The 23,011-nt window shown below is 56.3% G+C and overlaps 1 protein-coding gene across 1 annotated transcript in view; it reads left to right on the forward strand.

Annotated features, from left to right (window-relative positions):
• The window catches only part of FBN3 (fibrillin 3), a 53,232-nt gene that overhangs the window by 25,349 nt on the left and 4,872 nt on the right, over window positions 1-23,011 (forward strand). Inside the window, exons 37-58 of the mRNA XM_025863012.1 lie at window positions 375-500; window positions 5,058-5,183; window positions 5,565-5,714; window positions 7,939-8,010; window positions 9,902-10,027; window positions 10,303-10,428; window positions 10,794-10,919; window positions 11,305-11,421; window positions 12,899-13,027; window positions 13,549-13,668; window positions 14,417-14,542; window positions 15,371-15,523; window positions 15,668-15,733; window positions 15,934-16,059; window positions 16,391-16,510; window positions 16,623-16,745; window positions 17,467-17,601; window positions 17,755-17,880; window positions 18,521-18,727; window positions 19,643-19,768; window positions 20,265-20,387; window positions 20,565-20,681. Coding sequence (XP_025718797.1) covers window positions 375-500; window positions 5,058-5,183; window positions 5,565-5,714; window positions 7,939-8,010; window positions 9,902-10,027; window positions 10,303-10,428; window positions 10,794-10,919; window positions 11,305-11,421; window positions 12,899-13,027; window positions 13,549-13,668; window positions 14,417-14,542; window positions 15,371-15,523; window positions 15,668-15,733; window positions 15,934-16,059; window positions 16,391-16,510; window positions 16,623-16,745; window positions 17,467-17,601; window positions 17,755-17,880; window positions 18,521-18,727; window positions 19,643-19,768; window positions 20,265-20,387; window positions 20,565-20,681 — 2,766 coding nt within the window. The remainder of the gene's footprint in view (window positions 1-374; window positions 501-5,057; window positions 5,184-5,564; window positions 5,715-7,938; window positions 8,011-9,901; window positions 10,028-10,302; window positions 10,429-10,793; window positions 10,920-11,304; window positions 11,422-12,898; window positions 13,028-13,548; window positions 13,669-14,416; window positions 14,543-15,370; window positions 15,524-15,667; window positions 15,734-15,933; window positions 16,060-16,390; window positions 16,511-16,622; window positions 16,746-17,466; window positions 17,602-17,754; window positions 17,881-18,520; window positions 18,728-19,642; window positions 19,769-20,264; window positions 20,388-20,564; window positions 20,682-23,011) is intronic.

Raw genomic sequence — 23,011 nt, forward strand, 5'->3', positions numbered from 1 at the left:
GCCAGCCAGATGCCCCTCATCCATCCATCCTTTTATGTACAGGGGATGATAAGATTGGAGAGTTCCATCCGGGGGGAGCTATGTGATGGTTGGGTGGATGGATAGATGGATGGTTTGGATGGATGGGAGGATGGACTAGGAAATGAAGAGAAAGGGGATGAACTCAGGGTGACACTGGCCCAAAAGAGTCTAGGTGCAGCCTCCAAGATAGGGCCCTGGCCTGAACGCTCCAGATAGCCAACAGCTCTCAGGTATTCTCGAAGAAGCAGCTTGGCTCTCCCGTGGGGCCCTGGAAAGCCCAGGTAGGGTGTCGGTGTCCCCCGAGGCCTCTGCTTAGGCTCAGTTCCAAGCACGGCTTCCTCGCTTCCTGACAGATATTGATGAGTGCCAGGAGCTGCCTGGGCTGTGTCAGGGGGGCGACTGTGGCAACACGTTTGGCAGCTTCCAGTGCACATGCCCCCCTGGCTACCACCTCAATGGGGACACCCGCACTTGTGAGGGTGAGTATGCGCCCTCCCCACCCCACCCCGCCTTCCTCCCTGATGGCACCTCCCTCCTCAGGGGCTGGGGCCTGAACTGTCCCCAGGGGCCAGCTCACCTTCCTTGCGGCCAGTGGGGGTGCGGGGGTGGGCATCGGAAGGCGGGGAAGGCTTCCTTGGAATCCCTCTGGCTGCCCTCTGCTCTGCTGCCTTCCTCTGACTTCCGACGCTTGCAGAAATGGCCTGGCTTTGCTATAGCTCCTACGCCCTCCCTCCTTGGGACAAAAGCTGACCCAGGCCCAGCACTGGGAGTGGGAAGGGACAGATACAGAGGGAGTAGCTACACTGCTCCTTCAAGCAGCACTTCACCTGCCTCCTTCCTGCTCTCCTTTGTGCATCGTAGTAATGGCCAGCAGGTGCCCGGAGTCTGAGACTGTGTGTCACCACCGCACCGAGCATCTTCCGTTCTCATCTGTTCATTCACCCCAACAGCCCCATGAGGGGAATGTTCCTTTTATGATCGCATTTTTCAGATGCAGAAACTAAGGCTCAGGGAGATTAAGTGACTTGTCCAGAGGCACCAGCTAGTAAGTGAGGGAAACCCAGCCATTCTTTAAGATTTTATTTTTATTTTTATTTATTTGACAGAGAGAGACACAGCGAGAGAGGGAACACAAGCAGGGGGAGCGGGAGAGGGAGAAGCAGGCTTCCCGTGGAGCCGGGAGCCCAATGCGGAGCTCGATCCCAGGACCCTGGGACCATGACCTGAGCCAAAGGCAGACGCTTAACGACTGAGCCACCCAGGCGCCCCAAACCCAGCTATTCTGGTCCTTGAGTCTGAGCTCTTCCAATGCAGTATCCAAGTCTGTGAGTCCATCCATCCATCCATCCATCCCTCTATCTATCCATCTGTCCACCTAGTCATCCATCCATCCACCCACCCATCCATCCATCCATCCACCCATCTACCTATTCATCCATACTTCCCTCTGTGTATCCATCCATCCATCCATCCACCCATCCACCCATGTACCCATGACATCTATCCATCCACCCACCCATCCATCCCTCCCTCCCTCCCTCCCTCTATCCATCCATCCATCCATCCATCCATCCATCCATCCATCCATCCATTCATCCATCCATCCATCCATCCATCCATCCATCCATCCATCCACCCATCTACCTATTCATCCATACTTCCCTCTGTGTATCCTTCCATCCATCCATCCCTCTATCTATCCATCCATCCACCTAGTCATCCATTCATCCATCCATCCATCCATCCACCAATTCATTCTTTCTCCCCCTTTCAACAATATTAGTTGAACACCTACATGCAGCCAGACGCTGGCACCAGCATCCAAGGACAGGATGTGTACCTTTTTCTCAGAGCAGTGCTGTTTAGAAACTCAAGGAAATGGGGAAGGAAGGGAGAGATCTAAGATCAAGACACCGATTGCCATTGTACATGGAGGTGGAAGCTGTCATACCTTCGAGAGTCAGAACCTAAATACTTGAAATATACTTCATTCCTCTCTACCTCCCCGTCCCTTAGGATATCAAGGGAGAAAGAGAAAGGCCCTCTTGGGGCGCCTGGGTGGCTCAGTCAGTTAAGCATCTGCCTTCGGCTCAGACTGTGATCTCAGGGTCCTGGGATCAAGCTCCACACTGAGCTCTCAGCGGGGAGTCTGCTTCTCCCTCTCCCTTTTCCTCTGCCCCTCCCCCCACTCATGCTCTCTCTCATTCTCAAATAAAGAAATAAAATCTTTAATAAAAAGGTCCCATCAACAAATAAAGGTCACAGGGCCGGCAGACTTGAACCTGACTGTTGACCTTGGATGTGCAGCCTTGCAGGACCAGCAGTGTGCTTGAGGGCTGCGGTCCTTTCAGCCCTTGCCAGCAGTCAGACTCAAGGGATGGGACTTGTGCAGTAGCACAGGACCCTGCTCTCCAAAGGGCCCACCCTTGGCTTAATGCTTTGCTGTTGCCATCTTGAAATTCTTCATGTAGCTTGAACAAGGAAGCCCCAGTCTTCATTTTGCACTGGGCAAGTTCTGTAGCTGTAGCCAGTTCTTGTCGAATGGTAGGTCTCACTCCTGGAATCGCTGGGTTGTATGGTGAATCTATGGACTATTCTGTTTTGTGTGAGGAACTGCCCAACTGTTTTCTGTTTTACGTGCTCACCCACAATGTGCAAGGGCCCCAGTTTCTCCACATCCTCATCAACACTGGTATTTTCCGTTGCTCAAAGTTCTACTGTCTAGTGGGTGTGAGGTGGCATCTCATTGTGGTTTTGATCTGCATTTCCCTGATGACTAATGACTAATGAGCATCTTTTCATGTGCTTGTTAGTCATTCATATATCTCTGGAGTAGTGTCTGTTCATATCTTCTGCCCATTTTTAAATGGGGTTGTTTGTCTTTTTGTTGTTGAGTTGTGAGAGCTCTTTATATATTCTGGATCAAAGACCCTTATCAGACCTATGATTTGCAAATAGTTTCTCCCATTTTGTAGTTGTGGTTGTGGTTGTGTTTCCACTTTCTTGATGGTCTCCTTGGATGCACAACAGGCTTTAATTCTGATGAAGCCCAATTTATCTGTTTTTTTTTTTTCCTTCCGTAACTGTGCCTTTGGTGTCATCTAGAATCCATTGCCAAATACAGGCAACGTCTTTTCTAAGAGTTTTATCATGTTAGCTCTTACATTTAGGTTTCCTCCTTGTTGTGAGCTAACTTTTTTATATGTTGTCAGGGAGGGATCCAACTTTATTCTTTGGCATGTGGATATCCAATTGTCCCCACATCACTTGTTGAAGAGCTCTTTCCCCCACTGAATGGTCTTGGCTCCCCTGTTGAAAATCTTGTGACATACAGTTTCTTTCTGGACTCTCAATTCGATTCCATTGATTTATATGTCTAGCCTTCTGCTAGAACCCCACTGTCCTGATTACTGGAGCATTGCAAGTTTCAAAATTGGGGAGGGTGAGCCCTCCAACTTTGTTTTCCCTTTTCCAAGGTGGCTTTAGGTAGGCGGGGTCCCCTGCAATTCCATATGAATTTAGGATCAGCTTTTCCATTTCAGCAAAATGAAGTCATTGGGATTTTGACGGGGATTGTATTGAAACTGGAAATTGCTTTGGCGACTACTGCCATTCTAACAGTGTTAAATCTTCTTTTTTTTTTTTTTAAGATTTTATTTATTTATTTGAGAGAGAGAGAGAATGAGAGATAGAGAGCACGAGAGGGAAGAGGGTCAGAGGGAGAAGCAGACTCCCTGCTCAGCAGGGAGCCCGATGTGGGACTCGATCCCGGGACTCCAGGATCGTGACCTGAGCCGAAGGCAGAAGCTTAACAAACTGAGCCACCCAGGCGCCCCAGTGTTAAATCTTCTGACCCATGTACACAGAGGGTCTTTCCATTGCTGTAGGTCTTTAATTTTTTTGCGGTGATGCTTTGTAGTTTGCAGTATTCAACTCTTGCACCTCTTTGGTTAAACTTATTCCTAAGCATTTAATTTTTTGGATGCTATTATAAGCAGAATTTTTTAAAGTTTCCTTTTTGCTTGCTCACTGACAGGATACAGGAGTACAGCTGATATATTTTTGGGTTGGTCTTATATTCTGCAATTATATTGACCTCACTTATTAATTAGCTCTGATGTTTTTGTTTTGTGGATTCCTTTCTAATATTCTGCTGCCCGCTTTTGCATGGCCCACTAGCTACGAATGCTCTTTACATTTTTTAAATGGTTGAAGAAAATCAAAAGAAGAGGAGTATTTTGCCATATGTGAAAAAGACATGAAATTCACATTTCAGGTTCCATAAATCAAGTGTTATCGGAGCACAGGCATGCTGATTTCTTTCTTTCTTTCTTTCTTTCTTTTTTTAAGATTTTATCTCTTTATTTGAGAGAGTGCACTGGGGGGCGGGGGGCGGAGCGGAGGGAGAGGGAGAAGCAGGCTCCCTGGTGAGCAGAGAGCCCGATGCAGGGCTCGATCCCAGGACCCTGGATCAGGACCTGAGCCGAAGACAGACGCTTAACCGATTGAGCCACCCCGGCGTGCCGTGCTGATTTCTTTACCTATTGTCTGTGGCTTCTCTCACACCACAGGAGCAGAGTGAATAGGTGTCAGAGACCACTGTTTGGCTTGCAAAACAAAAAAGTATACTATCTGACCTTTATAGAAAAAGTTTGTTGCTCCTGGACTAGAAAACTGATTAGACCGAGAGTCTCCTTTTTTTTCAAAAATACTTGATGCGTGGGGCACCTGCTTCCTGTCACCTCACATTAGGTAGCCCACGGCTGTCCCACTCTTGGTGATAATGTAATTGGCTCATGGGGCTCAGGTCATATTTTTTTCTTAATAGCTTAATAGAGGTGAGATCATAGTAAACTTCCCCCCCACCCCCCACTTAATGCCATGTTAGATCTTTCCATGTCACTAAGATGCCTGCACCTTTTAAGCTAATTTTGAAACCAAGCTCAAGCCCATAATGAAGTGGCTCCACCAGATCCAGATCCTGGGTGGGGAGTTACCCAGACAACTCCTGGAAGCTGCCCCTCCCTCCCCTGCAGACATCGACGAATGCTCTGCACACTCGGGCATCTGTGGCCCTGGTACCTGCTACAACACCCTGGGGAACTACACCTGTGTCTGCCCCGCGGAGTACCTGCAAGTCAACGGTGGCAACAACTGCATGGGTACAAAGTGTGATGACCGGGGAGACAGTTGTGGGAAAAGCACTCGGGTGAGGGAGGGACTTCTCGGAGTCTCCATGCTTTGGAAAGAGTGTGGCAAGGTGTGTTTAGGGGAGTAGAGGGAGGGAGGGGGAGTGTATGAGTTGCTGGTCAGCAGCAGAGAACAAGATGTGGGACTTGGGGGCCCAGGGCCGTCATGTATGGTTGTTCAGGTTGCACACTGTCCAACAAAAACTAGAATTAAATGTCTAGTGTGTCTCGGGGGAGAGACATCAAGCCAGTCATTTTCAAATGGATCCATGAATGAGTTCCCATCCGTCTGGCTCTCTCTTCCTCTGGCTTCGTTACCTTTTATCCGTACTCCTCTTCCTAACCCAACTGCAGACACGAGGAAGAGCATCTGCTTCCGGCACTCTAATGGCACATGTGGAAATGAGCTGGCCTTTAATGTGACCCGGAAGATGTGCTGCTGCTCGTACAACATCGGCCAGGCCTGGAACAGACCCTGTGAGGCCTGCCCCACCCCTGCCAGCTGTGAGTGCCCTCCCCCACCTTCTTTCCAGGTTGGCCCTTCCTAGTGCAATATTTAAGGAGGCACACCTTGCTCAGGGCACCCAGATTAGCTCTCATCCTACATTGTTCCAACGAGGGCTGAGGAGTTGAAGTTATGTCCTGGTTGAGGTACGGAAATCATCACTCTTAAGGTGGGCAAAGCATCCTTTCTTCCATTTGGCAGACTTGGGGAACTCAGAAAGGGTCAGTGAAGCCTGTATTTGTGGTGAAGATCCTTGAGCCAGGGAAGGGGCACACTCGGGGAAGCTCTCGGGAAGACTGCTAAAATGTTGGTGGGGATGAAGGAGGGCGTTCCGGGCAGGGAACAGCATGAGCATAGGCCTGGAGGCAGCACTGAGCCCCAGACGGTGCTAGCAGCTAGAATGAGAGCTAATGGAATGATCTAGCAGCCAGCCCAGGTATCAGAAAGCGCTGAAAGCGTAGGGCAGTGAGTGAAAGTGGGCAACGAGGGGGTTACAGTATTAGTGCTGGGGGCTGAATGTGTCCCCCCAAATTCATATGTTAAAGCCTTGATCTCCAGTGTGGCAGGGTTAGGAGGTGAGGCCTGGGGGAGGGGATTAGGTCCTGCGGGGGGAGCCCCCCTGAATGGGATGAGCGGACACCTGAGGGAGATGATCTCCACCACGTGAGGGCAGAGCGGGAAAACAGCCGTCTGTGAACCGGGAGGTGGCTCTCACCAGACACCGAATCTGCCAATGCCTCGGTCTTGGGTCCCCAGCCTCTGGAACTGTGAGGAATACATGTCTGTTGCTTCGGCCCCCCAGTCTGGGGTGTTTTGGTATAGCAGCCCGAGCTGGCTAAGACAGTTTGCTTCCTAGGGCTGCAGTAACAAATGACCACAAACTCGGTGGCTTAAAAAACCCAGAAATTAGTTTTCTCCCAGTTCTGAAGACTAGAAGTCAGAAGTCAGGTGTTAGAGGGGGCCATGCCCCCCTCCAGAGGCCCTAGGTTAGAATCCGTCTTTGCTTCTTCCAGCTTCTGGTGGCTCTGGGCATCCTTTGTGTCTGGCCCTGATCGCTGCCTTCATCTTCACGTGGCGTCTTATCCCCGAGGCTCTGTGTGTCCCTTCTTTTTCTTATAAGGACACCAGGCATTGCATTCAGGGCCCACCCTCATCCAGGATGACCTCGTCTTATCTTGATTCAACCTGCAAAGACCCTCTTTCCCCAAACGGTCACACTCGGAGGTTGTGGGTGGACACGACCTTGGGGGGCGGTAACCGTCCATCCATCCAGTGCAAGGCGACGGAGAGGGGGTGGTTACTGGGCACTTCCGGGGGACAGGTGCTGTTTGTAGGGTTCCAGGTTCTAGGAAACAAGATTGGGCAGGCCCAAGCTTGTGCAGGCTGGGAGGAAGCTGCAGACCGCCAACTCTGGCCAGGAGAGTGTCAAGACAGATCAAATGTCATCCCCCAGGTCAGATGCTAGGACTTAGGTACCTGCCCGGATCTCGTGCACCTGAAACTGAGGTGCAGGTAGACTCTGATGAGGCAGGAGTCCACGCCAGCCAAGGGTCCGTTCTCATCACGATGCAGACAGAAGAGCGAGTGAGGGCCAGGGCAGGCCCCTGGGGAAAGGTGGCAAGGGGATACTGCCCTGCCCCGGTGGGGGCGGGGGTGGAGCCCAAGGGCGGTGTCTGGTGCCAGTGTGGTGGGTCAGCGGGGAGCCCCAGGGAGCCTTCCCTGTGGGCGGCCCCAAGTCCTCGAGGCTAGGGAACAGCAAAGGGACCAGCATGTGCGAAGTTGTGGTGGCACGGCCGAGCAGGGCATCTCCGGACGTGTAATGACATCAGGGTGCTGGGAGGGCAGGAGTTACTGCTGGAGACGTAGGGCCAGGGGGTGAAGGCCTTGAGGTCCAAACTGAAGAGTCTCCCTATTCTGGGGAGGGCAGCGGGGCGCGGGTGGCGGCACTCCTGCGGCGAAGAGACGAGCCAGGTCCTGCGTCTCTGCGTCTCTGTGTTGGAAGATCATGCTGCACAGGTGGATGGTTGCCTGTTGCCCTGCCCCTGCTGCTCAAAGCGGGGGTGGGGGCGTAGGGGGGAGAGGGGCTAGTTATCGGGAGGCCAGATGTGGGCTGCGCTGCAAGGGTTGGAGGAGGCGGTGGGTGGGGGGGTCAAGAAGAGGAGGAGGTGTCCTCCCCAGGAGCCTGCAGCCCCAGCACCCTCTGCCCTGTTCTCCTTTGCCCAGTGGACTACCAGATCCTGTGCGGACACCAGGCCCCTGGCTTCGTCATTGACATCCACACAGGGAAGCCCCTCGGTGAGTGACCATGTCCCCCTGCCTGTAGCCCCAGGTCCTTCTGTCCCCAGACCCCTGACCTCTCCCTTCCATGCATCTCCACCCCAAACTCCTGCGCTTCCAACTCCCCAGACCAGGCCAGGAGTCCTGTCACCAAACACTGCCCTCCATCTAAAAAAAAAAAAGTGAGAGTATTTGTATGAAGTTGTTATTCATTTTTTAAAATTCTGATAAAATACACATGACATGAAATTTGCCATCTTAGCCATTGTTAAGCGCACGGCTCAGCGGCGTGAAGCACACTCACACCGTCCTGCAGCCACCCCCACCCTCCGTCTCCAGAACGTTCCGTCTCCCCACACGGAGACTCTGTCCCCACGAAGCACGGACTCCCCACCCCCCTGCCCCAGCCCCGGCTCCCACCCTCTCCTCTCTGTCTGTGTGGACGGGACTCCTCTGGGGACCTCCTGGGACTGGGGTCCTGCGGGCTGTGTCCTTCTGGGTCTGGCTCCTCTCGCTGAGCATGATGATTCCGAGGTTCATCCAGGTTGCAGCAGGGGTCAGAACACTTCCGTTCTAAGCGACACAAGGTTCTGTTACAACCTAACCCCTGCATGCCACATTTCAGCTGCGTGGCATTGAATTGATGACCCCATTTCCAGCTCTCCTTATCTGAAACAATCAGAACGTGGCAGACGCGGTGACCGTGTCAAACCAAAGGCCCCTTCACACTCCCACAATTCCCATGCCGCATGCCCCGGGGATTTCTAGATCCTTCTTCATGCATTTGAATATACATAGAGGTCCCCACTGAAAATGTATGACAATGTTTTCTGGGGAGTTGGAGATTTTATAATTCTAGAATTCCCTACATAGTGGTCGGCAACTCACCTTTTTTTCAGCCAGCCACGAGTTGTGGAGCCCTGGGCAGGTTACCCGCGTGCAGTGCCATTCCTCTTGACCGGCTTTGTGGCGTTCCACGGGTGGACCCGTCCCGTGTCACGAGCCCATCCCCCCTGGATGGGCACTGGGTTCCCTTTCTATACAGTTGACCCTTGAGCAGCATGAGGGTTAGGGGCGCCAAACCCCGTGCAGTCAAAATTCCGCATATAACTCTTGACTCCCCCCAAACTTAACTAATAGTCTACTGGCGACCAGAAGCCTTACTGATGGTGTAAACAGTAGATTAACACCGATTTTGTGCATTACATGTATAATATATTGCATTCTTACAATAAAGAAAGCTAGAGTCAAGAAAACATTATTAAGACAATCATAAGGAAAGTACTGTATTTCTATAAAAAAGTAAACACTCATGCCTCGGGGGCCCCTTGCAGTTTGAACCTGTGCTGTTTAAGCGACAACTGTATACATAACAGCTTCCCTGGGATCTAACTCACACACCACACACTTGGCCCAGCTCAAGTACAATTCCGTGGTTCCCCATGTCTTCACGGAGCGGTGCAGCCAGCACCGCGATCTAAGTTAGAACATCTTCGTCCCGCAAAGAGAAACCCGGTCCCCGTGAGCGGTCACTGCCCGTTCTATCCTCCCCCAGCCCCTGGCGAGCGCGGTTCTCCTCTTTGTTCCTGGGGATTCGCTCTTCTGGGCGTTTCATGTCACTGGGATTGTACACTCTGTCTTCTCGCATCTGGCTTCCCTCACCAAGCAGCTGGTCCGTGTGGTGACCCCGGGAGGCAGAGGCGGCCTCGCTGGGCCGCAGCCAATGGGTTTTCCGTCGAGAGATGCTCCCCCAGCTCTTGGTCCCACATCCCGATCTCTCTCTGGTGTCAGAAAGATTCTGGCCACCGCAGAGTTGCTCCCCTGTGGCCGGACCGCGGGGCTCCTCAGCTCAGGGCCCCCGGCTGCTGCCTGGGGCTGGGCTGGCCCTGACGGCTGACGCCCTCCCCAGACATCGACGAGTGTGGGGAGATCCCTGCCATCTGCGCCAGTGGCATCTGCATCAACCAGATCGGGAGCTTCCGGTGCGAGTGCCCCACGGGCTTCCGCTACAACAGCGTGATGCTGGTTTGCGAAGGTGCCACCTACCCGGCCTCCCCCAGCCCTGGGTGGGAGGCTGCTCCCCCACCCTGTGTGCTCTGGGCGTGTCATTTAAGCTCCATCAGCCTCAGGTTCCCTTTCTGTACAATGGGGCTAATGCCTGTCCAGGGGCCTCCAGCCCACATCACCGCTGCCCCTCGGGTTCCAGCTACTCCCGGAGAGGTTCCCCGCTCGGAAGCCTGGGGCAGGGTGTGGGGCTGGACTCTGGCAGGGAGGCCTCCTGCACTCCCGCCCGTCGGCTATGTTCCGCAGACACGAACGAGTGTGCCAGTGGAGAGAGCCCCTGCCAGCAGAATGCCGACTGCGTCAATGTCCCCGGCAGTTACCGCTGCACGTGTGCCCGAGGGTACAGGCTGTCGCCCGGCGGGGCCTGCGTGGGTGAGCGGGGGGGACACCAGCCGGGCGCAGGGCGGGGGCTGAGGGTGTGGGGTATGGGACAAAGCTAGGCTCTGTCCCCTGTGACTTGAGTCGGGCATGGCTCTGTCCGGGCTGTGCCATGCATGGGGTGGCAGGAATACTGAGCACCTGTTAATGGGGTTGGGGGTGGGGGGGGCGGAACGGGAGCATGGTGCTGGTAGTAGCTTGAATGGGGGGCCTCCAGGCAGGTCCTGGCTCCCCCCTCACAGTGCATGAGGGCTCAGCAAACACCGTGTGTGTGTGTGTGTTTGTGTGTGTGTGTGTGTGTGTGTATGTGTGTGTGGAGGTAGGGTTCTGGGGACGCCACACTGCCTGCCCTCCCCCAGGACGGAACGAGTGTCGGGAGATCCCAAACGTCTGTAGCCATGGTGACTGCGTAGACACAGAGGACAGCTACACATGCCTTTGTCACCGTGGCTTCCGCGCCTCGGCGGACCAGACCCTGTGTGTGGGTGAGAGTCCCTTCCCGCTTCCTCCCGGAGAGCCAGGCTGCCAAGCGAGGCTGGGGTGGCGGCCACAAGTCTGCACCTCCCCTGGGGTGAGGACAGTGCTTTCATCCACCTGGTCCACAGACAGACCCAGCTTTGAGTCCCGGCACTTAAGACCTTGGGGAAATGACTTACTCAACTCCTTGGGCCTCAGTTTGCAAAATGGGAGTGATAAATTGTTCCAGGGGCACTTTTCAGCCATCACCCCCCAAGTGTCCCTGCCCATCCACCTGGACAGGGCTGGGTGCAGGGGAGGTGGGCTGGGTCTGGCCAGGCCCTCCCTCTCCCTCCCTGCGCTGCCCGATGTGCTGGGTGACCCGGATGGGGCTTGGGGGCTTTGCTCTGGCAGACGTCGATGAGTGTGACCAGCAGCCGTGCGGAAATGGGAACTGTAAGAACATTGTCGGCTCCTACAACTGCCTCTGCTTCCCTGGCTTCATGGCAGCACCCAGTGGGGATTGCGTGGGTGAGCCACCTGGGCTGGCGGGCAGGCCTCGTTGCCCCCCTCCCCGAAAAGTGGGTCCTTGGCTTCAGGGTCCCCCTCTGAAATAAAGGCTCTGGCCCCAGGGATCCCTTCAGAAAAACAACCCTCAGCGGTTGGTGTTCCTTCTAAAAAATGAGTCAGCCACACAATTTCCCACACCTCTTCAATCGTCAGGCCCCGGGAGGGGGGCTCTTGCTAGAGCTTATGCTCAGCTTGATGGCGGCAGGTACAGGGAGGACAGGGAGGACCTGGGCGATGCTTGCAGTTGAGCGCAGTGGTTAAAGCGTGCGTTCCAAGGTCAGGCAGCGTGAATCTGAGCCCAGCGCTGCCACCTGCCCGCTGTGTGACCCCAAACGAGTCCTCTACCTCTTGGGCCTCAGTTTCCTCCTCTGCATAAAAGGAGATTAACTGTAGTACCTACCTATATTAATCGTAGACCAAATAGACTGATTACAAGGAATGCTACCAGAGATGAAGAGAGACCTCATATATTCAGGGGGCAATTCTCTGAGAAGACACAACAATCATAAATTCATATGCATCTAACAATAGAGCTCCAAAACCTATGAAGTAAAAATGGACAGAACCGAAAAAGAAATAAGCCCACAGTTATAGTTGTAGACTTCAACACTCCTCCCTCAGGAAGAGAGGGGACGAGGAGAAAATCAGTAAGGCTAGGGAAGACCTGAACAACACTGTCAATCCCCTAGAGCTGGTCAGCATTTATAGAACATTCCCGAACACACATCTTTCTCAAGCGCACAAGGACATTTACCAGGAAGGCCCGTATTCTGGGCCATAAAACAAACCTTAACAAACTTAAAAGAATTGGGGTGCCTGGTGGCTCAGCCGATGAAGCGTCAAGACTCTTGGTTTCGGCTCAGGTCGTGACCTGAGAGTCTTGAGACCAAGCCCACGTCAGGCTCCCTGCTGAGCAGGGAGTCGGCTTCTCTCCCTCTGCCCCGCCCCCCCAGCTCGTGTTTTCCCTCTCTCTCTCAAAATACATTAAATCTTTAGAAAGAGAAACAAATTTAAGAGAATTGAAGTCATACAAGGTAGGTTCTCAGAATGTAAGGGAATTAAAGTAGAAATCAGTCACAGAAAGGCATCCAGAAAAATCCCCAAATATTTGGAAATTAAACAACATACTGCTAAAGAATCCTGAGATCAAGGAAGAAAGTGTAAGGGAAATCAGAAAACATTCTGAATTAAGTGAAAATGGAAACAAAATATGTGGGGTTTACCTAATGGATTACCCAGAGGCAAATTCATAGCATTAAGTGCTACAATACTGGTACCTGCCTCATCGGAGAGTGGGAGGTTAATATACAGAGCCTAGCACATGAGTACATGATAAAGTCACCACCCCCAACTTAACTTCTGTTGTGGACGGAAGTGCAAGGGAGGCTCAGAGCCCCCAGACTGTGGGTGACCCCTCCTGCCCATACCCCTTCTGCAGACGTGGATGAGTGCACCACTCTGGTGGGGCAGGTGTGCCGATTTGGCCAGTGCCTTAACACAGCTGGCTCCTTCCACTGCACCTGCCAGGATGGCTTCGAGCTCACAGCCGACGGGAAGGACTGTGTGGGTGAGTCCCGCCTGGGGGTGGGGAAGCCATCTCTGCCAGCCCCCTGCTCCCAGCTTACCTGCGGTTAGTGCTTCCAAGCAATCATGGTTCCATTTCATAATCATACATTTATCTTAAGGTATAAAAAGAAACAAAAACTAGCACATCCCACCTGTGTTTTCACAGGATTTGTGGTTTAGGGTAAGGCTGTCTTAAAAACCTAAGTTTTCTGAAGTGAAGAATAATCAAGGTGTTAGATGGAGGCCACGGAATCCTGAAGGGGGTCTGTGTGTGGCTTCAGATTAGGAAGCTTGCTCCTTCTTCCCCTGGACGCCCCGTGGCTTCACCTATAACCCCCACTTGAGGACACAGAGGCTCTTTCCCCAGCCGTCCCTGTTTTCCTGAGTCTCTGCCCTTCCCCTGGATCCAGGAGAACTTGTCCTGGGGCCCTTGGCCATCATCTAGTGACCATAGGTGCTGGTCCCAGTCCCAAGCGAGCCCCCGTCACAGGCTGGTGCTGGGACCCCTCTTCCTCTCCACAGACACCAACGAGTGTTTCAGCTTCATGGGAACCTGCCTGCCAGGCACTTGCCAGAACCTTGAGGGCTCCTTCCGCTGCATCTGTCCCCCTGGCTTCCAGGTGCAGAATGACCGCTGTGTTGGTGAGTGTCCAGCCCCACCTCCTGCTCTGGGGCCAAGGAGGCAGCTCCAGGCCTCTGTTTCTGCATCTGTAAAATGGGAATGCCAGCTGGGATGTACTTAGCACAGCACCCAACACAGCTCCATACACAAGTACTGGTATTAAGATCATTTTGGCTGCTTGGCCCAGGTTCTCTGTCTGGGGCCCACAGGCTTCCTCATGAATCCTATAAAACAGGCATGGTTGTGGGGTCATGCCACACATAGAACTCCTTACTCGGTGAGTGATGGTCAAGGTCAAGGACCAGTCTGGCCTGAGCTCCACTGGCTTAATTGCCCAACTGGGTGACTTTGTACTGTGTCGGCTAATCTGGACCAGTCTGGCCTAAGCAGATGGGCTAGCCTGGTACAGGGTGGGCGAACCTGGATCGGGCTACCCTAGCAGTTACCCTGAGCTAACTTCCTCCAGTGTAAGCTAAGTTTATCCAGTCTCGGTTAGCTTTGTACAAAGTTAGTCTCTAAAGATGAACTTTTCCTGACCATGACCCCTATCTTGGAGATGCCTTCTAGAAGAGACCCCCCACCCCTACCCGGCACAGCCCACCTGGTACTCCGGCTCATGCTGAGTCCTGAGGGCCCCTGCCCTGCATCAGTCCCTGGACCCGCCCAGGCTGGGCCCCCACTCTGTCTGCCCCTCCTGGCAGCTGAGGCTATCCCACTCTGGCAGAGGTCCTGCCTGCCCCCACCCAGCTCGTGTCCCTACCCCTCCAGACATCGACGAGTGCTTGGAGGAGCCCAACCTCTGCCTCTTTGGCACCTGTACCAACAGCCCTGGGAGCTTCCAGTGCCTCTGCCCGCCTGGTTTCGTCCTCTCTGACAATGGGCACCGTTGCTTTGGTGAGTCTGTGGCCCAAAAAGCATACAGGGTTTAGGGAAGAGGTGGAAGGGAGGGAGAGGAGTTGGGTTACCCAGCAAAGGGGGCTGCTGCAGTTTCCTGTATGGATCTCCAGGAGCGCTGCCTGGGCAGAGGTGTTCCCTGCCTGAGTGGGGTTATCCGAGTCCAGACAGCCTGTTGGCCAGACAACTCACTTCTGCGAAGGGCTATCCCGGTCTAGTCTGGGCTGACCGGGTCTCCTGGGCTTTGGTTATCCTGTAGTGGCTTCAGTTGCCCTACCTGGGATGGCTTCATCTCAGCTAGGCTAGCCTTGTCTAGTGTGGGCTAGCCTCAACCAATCGGAGCCAGCCTCTTCTCTCCCAGGTTAGAGGCAACAATGGGGTGGGCTGGGCAACTCAACCAGTGTTGGTTGTTCAGATCCCCACCTGCCCTGGAGGACTTCTCGGGCTGATGGGAGTCCAGGGCTGAGGACTGAGGGGCTCCCCGACAAGGATTTGGGGTCTGAAGTCCCATGTCCTCTGGCTCTCCCTCCAGGAAGGGGCTTCTGAGCCAAGAATAGTGTGGCTGAGTTTGCTGTCCCTGGCAAGGGGGCAGCCCCACAGCTGTGGATGTGGGGTGTCCCCGGAAGGGATCCCCCGTGGTCCAGGGGCTGACCCTCATGGGCCCAGGGTGGGTCACATGTCCGTCTCAGAGCCAGTCACCACAGTGAGGGGCCTGGAGGGTTCTGATTGGCCGTTGGTAGGGTCGGGTAGCCCATTCTTGGGGACCGGGGATCCGAGCAGGGCACCGTTGATGACCCTTCAAATGTTTCCCTGGGGATCACCCCACAGACACGCGGCAGAGTTTCTGCTTCACCCATTTTGAGGCCGGGAGGTGCTCTGTGCCCAAAGCTTTCAACACCACCAAGGCCCGGTGCTGTTGCAGCCAGAGGCCTGGCGAGGGCTGGGACGACCCCTGTGAGCTGTGTCCTCAGGAGGGCAGCGGTGAGCACCCCGCCCTGTCTAGTCTCCCGTTGGGTTCTGCCTGCCTGCCTGCCGGCATCGGTTTGGTTGCCTACACCTGCTCAGGGGGTTCCTGGGGGCTGCACCGGCCCCCGACCCTCACCCCCTTCCCCTCTTGGTGTCCAGCTGCCTTTCAGGAGCTCTGCCCCTTTGGCCACGGGGCCGTCCCAGGTCCTGATGACTCTCGGGAAGGTGAGCTCCTCGCCCACGTGCTAAGGGTCCCTCCTCGGCCACCCACTCTGTCTGGGCTCTGCCCCCCCCTTCCCAAGTCTCAGACTCCCTCCTCGACCAGTGGGTGGCCCTGGACTGCATGGGCCCCGGAGGGAAGGAAGAGCGCCTGAGTGTGGCTGGGGCGTGACAGGCGCCGTGCCGGCCACCCCTGCCGCCCACAGACGTGAACGAGTGTGTGGAGAGCCCTGGCGTCTGCACCAACGGCCTTTGCGTCAACACCGACGGCTCATTCCGCTGCGAGTGTCCCTTTGGCTACAGCCTGGACTTCACGGGCATCCGCTGTGTGGGTGTGTGACCAGGCCACGTCCCCTGGAAGGAAGGAGTGGGGTGGGCAGAGCAGGTGCCACCCAAGGCAGGATCCTGTCCCTCGGCCACTGTCACTCTCCCCACCCGCTTGACCCTTCTCTGCGTGGTTCACTCACTCACTCGTGCACTCAGGCCATCCGTTCACTCAGGCCAACACCCTGCGCCTGCCTGCCCTGCATCCGGCCCAGACGGGCACCGGACCTGGCCCTGTGTAGCCTGCGGCGGTCGGTGGGGGGCAGACAGGACACTCTCGGAATGTCGAGGACGGGAGGCCCCCTGCAGGCCCTGACTGCCCCCTTTCCCCGCCTCCAGACACGGACGAGTGCTCCGTCGGGCACCCCTGCGGCGAAGGCACCTGCACTAACGTCATCGGAGGCTTCGAATGCGCCTGCGCCGACGGCTTCGAGCCTGGCCCCATGATGATCTGCGAGGGTAGACCCTGCCGTCTGCGTGGTGGGGGGCGCCCCGGGGGCTGGCCTGGGGCTGGGGACCTGGAGCCCGCAGGCCGACCCTGCCCGGCAGGCACCTGCTCTGGCCTCCGCAGATGTGGACGAGTGCTCCTTGAACCCCCTGCTCTGCGCCTTCCGCTGCCGCAACACCGAGGGCTCCTACGTGTGCACCTGCCCGGCCGGCTACGCCCTGCGGGAGGACGGCGCCATGTGCCGAGGTAGGACGCGCGGGGGTGGGGCGCGCTGGGTGGGGCCGGGCTCCCCGAGTCCTCCGTGCCGCGGTCCTGGAGAAGACAGGGAGGTGAGAGCCTGGGCCGCCGGAGGGTGAGCAGAGCCCTGAGGCACGTAGGGGGCAGCGGGGGCTCTGCTGTGAGTAGTCCTCTGTCATCGTGAAAACGGGGTGCCAAGGCTCACAGGTCACTGGCTCTGGTGGCCTCTCCAGAGCTGAGAAGGACAGTGAGGACAGCAGCTGTGCCCCCCAGGGTAGGTGTGGCAATGTTTGGAGACAGTTTCTATTGTCACAGTCGGGGGTGGGGGGTGAGGCGGGCATCGAGTGGCCAGGGACGCTGCTCAATAGACTGCAGAGCCCAGGACGGCTGTCCACCACAAGGGCTTCTTTGGTCCCCCAATGTCCTTTGTGTCAGAGCCGAGCAGCTCTGGGCTGGGCTTTGGGGCCTCCAGGGCTCCTTCAGTGCTCCGGGGATCGTGATGAAGGCCAGAGAGATTCACAGACCCTGATGTGGGCAGGGGATGCGGACGTGGGGACGCTCCTGGGCCCCTTGGCTTCTCCAGGGGCCTGGGCACATGGCAGTGCTGTGCCAACCTCACTCTGGCCCTGGCTGGGGCTCCGAGAGGGAGGTGGGATCCAGACCCCCACAGCCTGGGGCCAGGCCACGGGGCGCCTGACCTTGGCCGCCCTCTCTCCCCGGTTACCCTCAGATGTGGACGAGTGTGCGGACGGCCAGCAAGACTGCCATGAGCGGGGCATGCTGTGTAAGAACCTCATCGGCACCTTCGCCTGCGTCTGCCCCCCAGGCCTGCGGCCTCAGCCCGGTCCCGGGGAGGGCTGCACAGGTACGGGGGTGCTTTGGGGGTGCAGGGACACCCCCGGGGGGGAGAGAAGTCAAAGCAAGAGAATGCGGTGGGAGGGGACGCTCCAGGGCGAGGGGAGGCTGGCCTGGGCGGCTCTGGCCTCCCCGGCGGCCTGCCTCATCCCTCCCACCGCAGATGAGGACGAATGTCGTGCCCAGCCCAGCCTGTGTACCAATGGCCGCTGTATCAACACCGCGGGTAGCTTCCAGTGTGACTGTGACAAGGGTTTCCGGCTCAGCCCCGCTGGCACTGAGTGTCATGGTGAGCATGGCCGGGCGTGGTGGGCACAGCCACCCCCACGTGGTGCTGCTGCCTGGGGGCCCCCCAAGCCAGCGCCCCTGACACAGGTCACCCCAGAGCCAGCTCAGCCCCTTGCCTCCCAAGCCCCGTCTCAGTGATGCCCCAGCGCCGGGCTGGGGCCGCAGGCCAGCCCCCTGGAGTCACCGACAGCCTCCTCTTCCTCACCCACTCTGGTCTCCAGTCTGTCCCTTCCACGTCCGGTCCCTGGATGTCATCCAGCTGCTCAGTCCCCACTGTCTGTCCAGCATACCTCCACGTGCCTCCTCCCCAGTGTTCCCTGGCCTCCATGCTGCCCTTGACCGTGCATGGTCTCTGCGGCCGGGAGAGGCTGCCCTTTGCCCTCAGGAAGCCGCCTGGCTCTGCAGCCACAGGGCATCTCTCTGACCCTTTGGGTCTGCCGTGGTCCCAGCCCACACCCACAGAGGGCATCTAACAGAGCCAGGGGACAGTGGTCAGGCGGGTTTCACCCTGTGCCCACACATAGCGTGTCAGAGACATCCAGGAGTCCTTGGTAGATTCTCGGGGCCACCAGATGCCCCGGGGAAGGGAACCCCCGGACGGCCCGTTTCTCCCACCCACTGCCCCCGCCTGTTCCCCACAGACGTCCGGCAGGGGCCCTGCTTCTCCGAGGTGCTGCAGGCCGTGTGTCAGGCTCAGTCGAGCAGCGGTGAGGCTGTCACGAGGGCCCAGTGCTGCTGTGGGGGCGGCCGGGGCTGGGGGCCTCGCTGTGAGCTCTGTCCCCTGCCTGGCACCTCTGCCCACAGGACTCTGTGCCCCCACGGCCCGGGCTACACTGCTGAAGGCCAAGGTGGGTGGCGAGGTTGTTCATGGTCGTGTCTGTGGCCCAGAGGGTGCTAGGGCGTGCGAGCCAGTGGGAACCGGGGCCCATTGCTGTGTGTGTGCGTGAACTGGGGTGAAGGGGTGAGCAGGTGTGTGAGCAGGTGTGTGAGACAATGTGTTCTTTGTTCTCTGTGGGCTCCTGAATGAGCCTGCAGAAGCGTGTGAGCTGGTGTGCCTTCCCTTTGTGAGCAAGCTCGGTCATGAGCGTGTCTCCGTGTGTTCTTGAGTGTGTGAGCGTGTTAGTGAGCATGCGCGTGTGCCAGTGAGGGGAAGAGCTGGTGTGTGTTTCGTGCATGCTGGCTGCATGAGGAGAACATACCAGAAGGTGGCTGAGAGGGACTGAGCCCATCCGTGTGTTTTGGAGTCTAGCAAGTGTCTGTGAAGGTAGGTGCGTGTGTGAGTGAGTGTGAGTGTTTCTCTGCACGAGTATGTCTCCTCCAGCGTGTCAGTGAGGGTGAGACAGGTCATCCCTAGGGAGCAGCTGTGACACCAAGGGCTGAGGAGGAAGTGCCTTTGCAAAGGTGTGTCTGGGGGGGGACAGAGAAGTCCCTGAGTGTGTGTCGTTGTGATTCTGCAGGAGCGTCAGCGTGTGACTGGTGTGCAGTGCATGTGTAATTTCTGTGCTTCCACGTTTGTGTGGGTGCCCTGGTGAGGCTATGGGGAGGGTGTGTCCCCCCACCGCCAGGTGTCCTCAGTGTGTGGTGGAAGGAGCTCCGTTAGTGTTTTCTGCTGGCAGAGGTATGACTCACAGCCTAAGGGTGGGGTCTCCAGGGTCAGTAGAGACTGGCCTTGCCCCAGGGGGAGGGCTGGTGGACACGAGGGTGGAGGTGTGCCCCAGTGACCCGAGGCGGCCTGCGCAGCTGAGCCCTGCGTGTCCCCCCAGATGTGGACGAGTGCCGCATGCTTGCTCACCTGTGCCCCCACGGGGAGTGCATCAACAGCCTTGGCTCCTTCCGCTGTCGCTGCCAGACTGGGTATGCGCCAGATGCTGCTGCCACAGCCTGTCTGGGTGAGCCTCCCCACCCCCGTCCCCTGGCCCCCCTCCCCCCCTTTGCACAGCACCAGAGCATCCCTGGCCCTGCCCCCTGCCCCAACACCATCTGGGCCACTTCCTTCCTGGTATTTTGTGCATCCTGAGATTTTCAGTTACACCTTGTAGCAGTTGTTCACCTAAGTCAGGGATTAGCAAACTCCAGCTCAAGGGACTAGTCCGGCCCTCCACTTGTTTTTGTTACTAAAGTTTTATTGGCACACAGCCATGCCTATTTGGTTCCCTTCCCATTGTGGCTGCTTTCCCGCACCACAAAGGAAGAGTTGAGTAGTTGGGACTGAAACCATGTGGCCCGCAAAGCCAAAGATGTTTATTCTCTGGCTTTTTATGGAAAATGGGCCAATTCCTTGTGTAAGCCCATAGAGTCTGCTTGGTTAGGGCCTGAGTGGAGGCCCCAGGCCCTGAGCCTCCGGGAACATCTGTCTGATCCCCCTGCATGCTGCTCACCCTCTAGATGTAGATGAGTGTGGCCAGGCCCCCACGCCATGCGCCTTCCTCTGCAAAAACACTGAGGGTGGCTTCCTGTGTGCCTGCCCCCGAGGCTACCTGCTGGAGGAGGATGGCAAGACCTGCAGAGGTGAGGCTGCCCCCCAGGCCCTGTGGGGCTCCATCCCCGGCCCCCCAGGGATGCCCCGAGCTCATCCCCTCCCCCACACTGCGTGGCGTTGGACGCCAACCTTGGGGTCTTGCCCCTGGGAAGCCCCCAGCCCTGGGGGGCCCTGCCCTGAGCCCGCGGGGACCATCTGTGCCACAGACCTGGACGAGTGCTCCTCTAGGCGACACAGCTGCCAATTCTTCTGCACCAACACCATCGGCTCCTTCGCCTGCCGCTGTCCCCCCGGCTTCACGCAGCACCACCAGGCCTGCCTTGGTGAGTCCTCCCACCGCTCCCTGCAGCTGATGCGTGGCACCGGCCTTCACTCGTTTCCCAGATACGTAGCAAGTGCCGAGTGTGTGCCAGACATCGGAGACAGAGGGTGATCGGAACAAAGTCCACGCTCTGTGGGTGCTCATATCCCGGTGGCAGTCTCCTTCCTCACCCTAGGGACGTGGGAGGCCCGCCCTGAAGAGTCCCTCTGACCTTGGCCCAGGACACCCACTTTTACCCCTGACCAGTCCCTGCTGGGTCTCTCTCCTAGGGTCTCCCCAGAGTGCTCCAGAAAGCCCGGGGGCTCACAGGGTCTAGAGGGGAAGTTGGTTCGGAAGCCAAAGCTGCAGGGGCATCTGCCGCTCCCATCACTTTTTAGTGTCTTGTGGCCTGAAAGAATCAGACCCCCGCTGAGGGCCAAGCCCAGCCGTGGGTGACCCCATTCAGGCTCCCACTAACCCACTCAGCCCGCACCTACTGCGACCTCCTGTGTACCAGGCAGTGCTCTAGGCCAGAGGGCTGTGCACGCCAATCCCCTAGGTCAGGTCCAGCCCCCTACTTTCTTTTGTTAATAAAGTTTTATTGGCACGCAGTCACGCCCATTCATTTACATACGTCTGTGGCTGCTTTTGAGCTGCAACAGCAGAGTCAGAGCCAAGAAGCTGCAACAAAGTCACACATATTTTTCCTAGCTGTCCCTTTGCGGAAGGGATTTGCCTAGGCCTGTTCTAAACCCTGAGGGCACAGCAGTGCACACAGAGGCAAGTTTGCTGTGTCGCAGATTGTCCCTGCTAGCAGGGAATCCAGACAGAAACAAACAGTAAGTTAACACCATAGTGTGTTGGAAGGCGATGCGTGGCGTGAAAGAAAGAAAACATAAAGCAGAGTAACGAGATCGGGAAGGCTGCAGTATTTCACATAGGGATCAGGAGAAGCCTCGTCAAAAGGGACATTTGTACAAAGGGCGGAAGGAGGTGCGGGAGTGAGTTGTGTGCCCATCTGGGAAGAGCCTTATGAACCTTGAAACAAGCTGCGTTTCTTGTTTCTCTGCACGGTTATCTTCTCTGTCTCTGAAGATGAGCACACCTAACTTAGCATTTGTATGTGGGCAGCTCTATGCACGTACACGTGTGGGCCCTGCACACAGCCCATGCGTGCCATGCACCGGGCAAGCTTACATGAGACTCTTCTCCCACAGATCGAGGGCTCCAGATCATTCCTCACTAACACCTGCATAGCCTATACTCCTTGTGGGTGGTCTTAGGCTGACTGGATCAGGGGTTGCCAATTTTTTTCTGTCAAATGTCCAACAGTAGATCTTTTCAGCTTTGTGGTCCATACGGCCTTTATCGAAAACACTTAGCCCTGCCCTTGTAGATCAAAAGTAGCCACAGACAGTGCGTCATAAACGAATGGGCATAGCCGTGTGCCAATGAAATGCATTTACAAAAAAACAGGCAGCGGGCCAGATTTGGGTCTCAGGGCCTCTGTTTGCTGATGCCTGGACTAGAAGATCAAACTTACATGACCACGGTAGGGCCCCCAACCCTTGGTTTGCTTTGCTGGATGCAAGGGAGAGAAACCGCCGTAGCGCCCGATGCTTCTCTCTGGTGGGAACCTAGCAGGAATCCCGGGCTGGTCTCTGTGGCCCCTCAAGGGACAGCTCGGACATGAGGGATGAGCCCACAAGCAGATACAGGATCCTCCCTGGCTTAGAAGCCCCAGGTCCCCAGTGTCTCTTGCACCCAGGAGAGATTCCAGGTCCCTAACGGGAAGTGTCTAGGGTCAAGAATCTTCATACTCTAGGAAGCCAAAACTAGGGTTCCCCGCCAGAAATAAACCACCAGCGTGGGCCATTACCACCATAATCAGCCATGTCTCGGCTTGCACTGCTGTCACAAAACACCCTAGACCGGGGTGGGGGGTGAGGCTTAAATAGTAGACACTTACTGCTCACAGTTCTAGAGCCTGGAAGTCCAAGGTTAGGGTGCCGGGACGGTCGGTTTCTGGTAAGGGCTCTCCTCTGGTCCTGCAGACAGCTGCCTCCTCTCTGTGGCTCACAAGGCAGAGAGAGAGAGAGAGAGAGAGCAAGGTCTTGAGTGTCTTTTCTTACAAGTCGCCCCCTCCTGAGCCCACAGAGGGTAAGTCAGCCACCCCAGGTCACACAGCTTTGGAGGCAATGCCGATGAGAGTCGAACGAAATCCTATACGTGCATGATCTTGAATGTTCGGGGCAGTTCTGGGAGGTGGGGACGGTTACGGATCTCGTTTCACAGAAGGAGAAACTGAGGCACAGGGAGGGACAGTGACCTGCCCGAAGCCAAACCGTTGAT

Source organism: Callorhinus ursinus, unplaced genomic scaffold, assembly GCF_003265705.2.
Source record: "Callorhinus ursinus isolate GAN/ISIS: 27379988/994484 unplaced genomic scaffold, GSC_fseal_2.0 scaffold107, whole genome shotgun sequence".
Classification (NCBI taxonomy): Eukaryota; Metazoa; Chordata; class Mammalia; order Carnivora; family Otariidae; genus Callorhinus; species Callorhinus ursinus.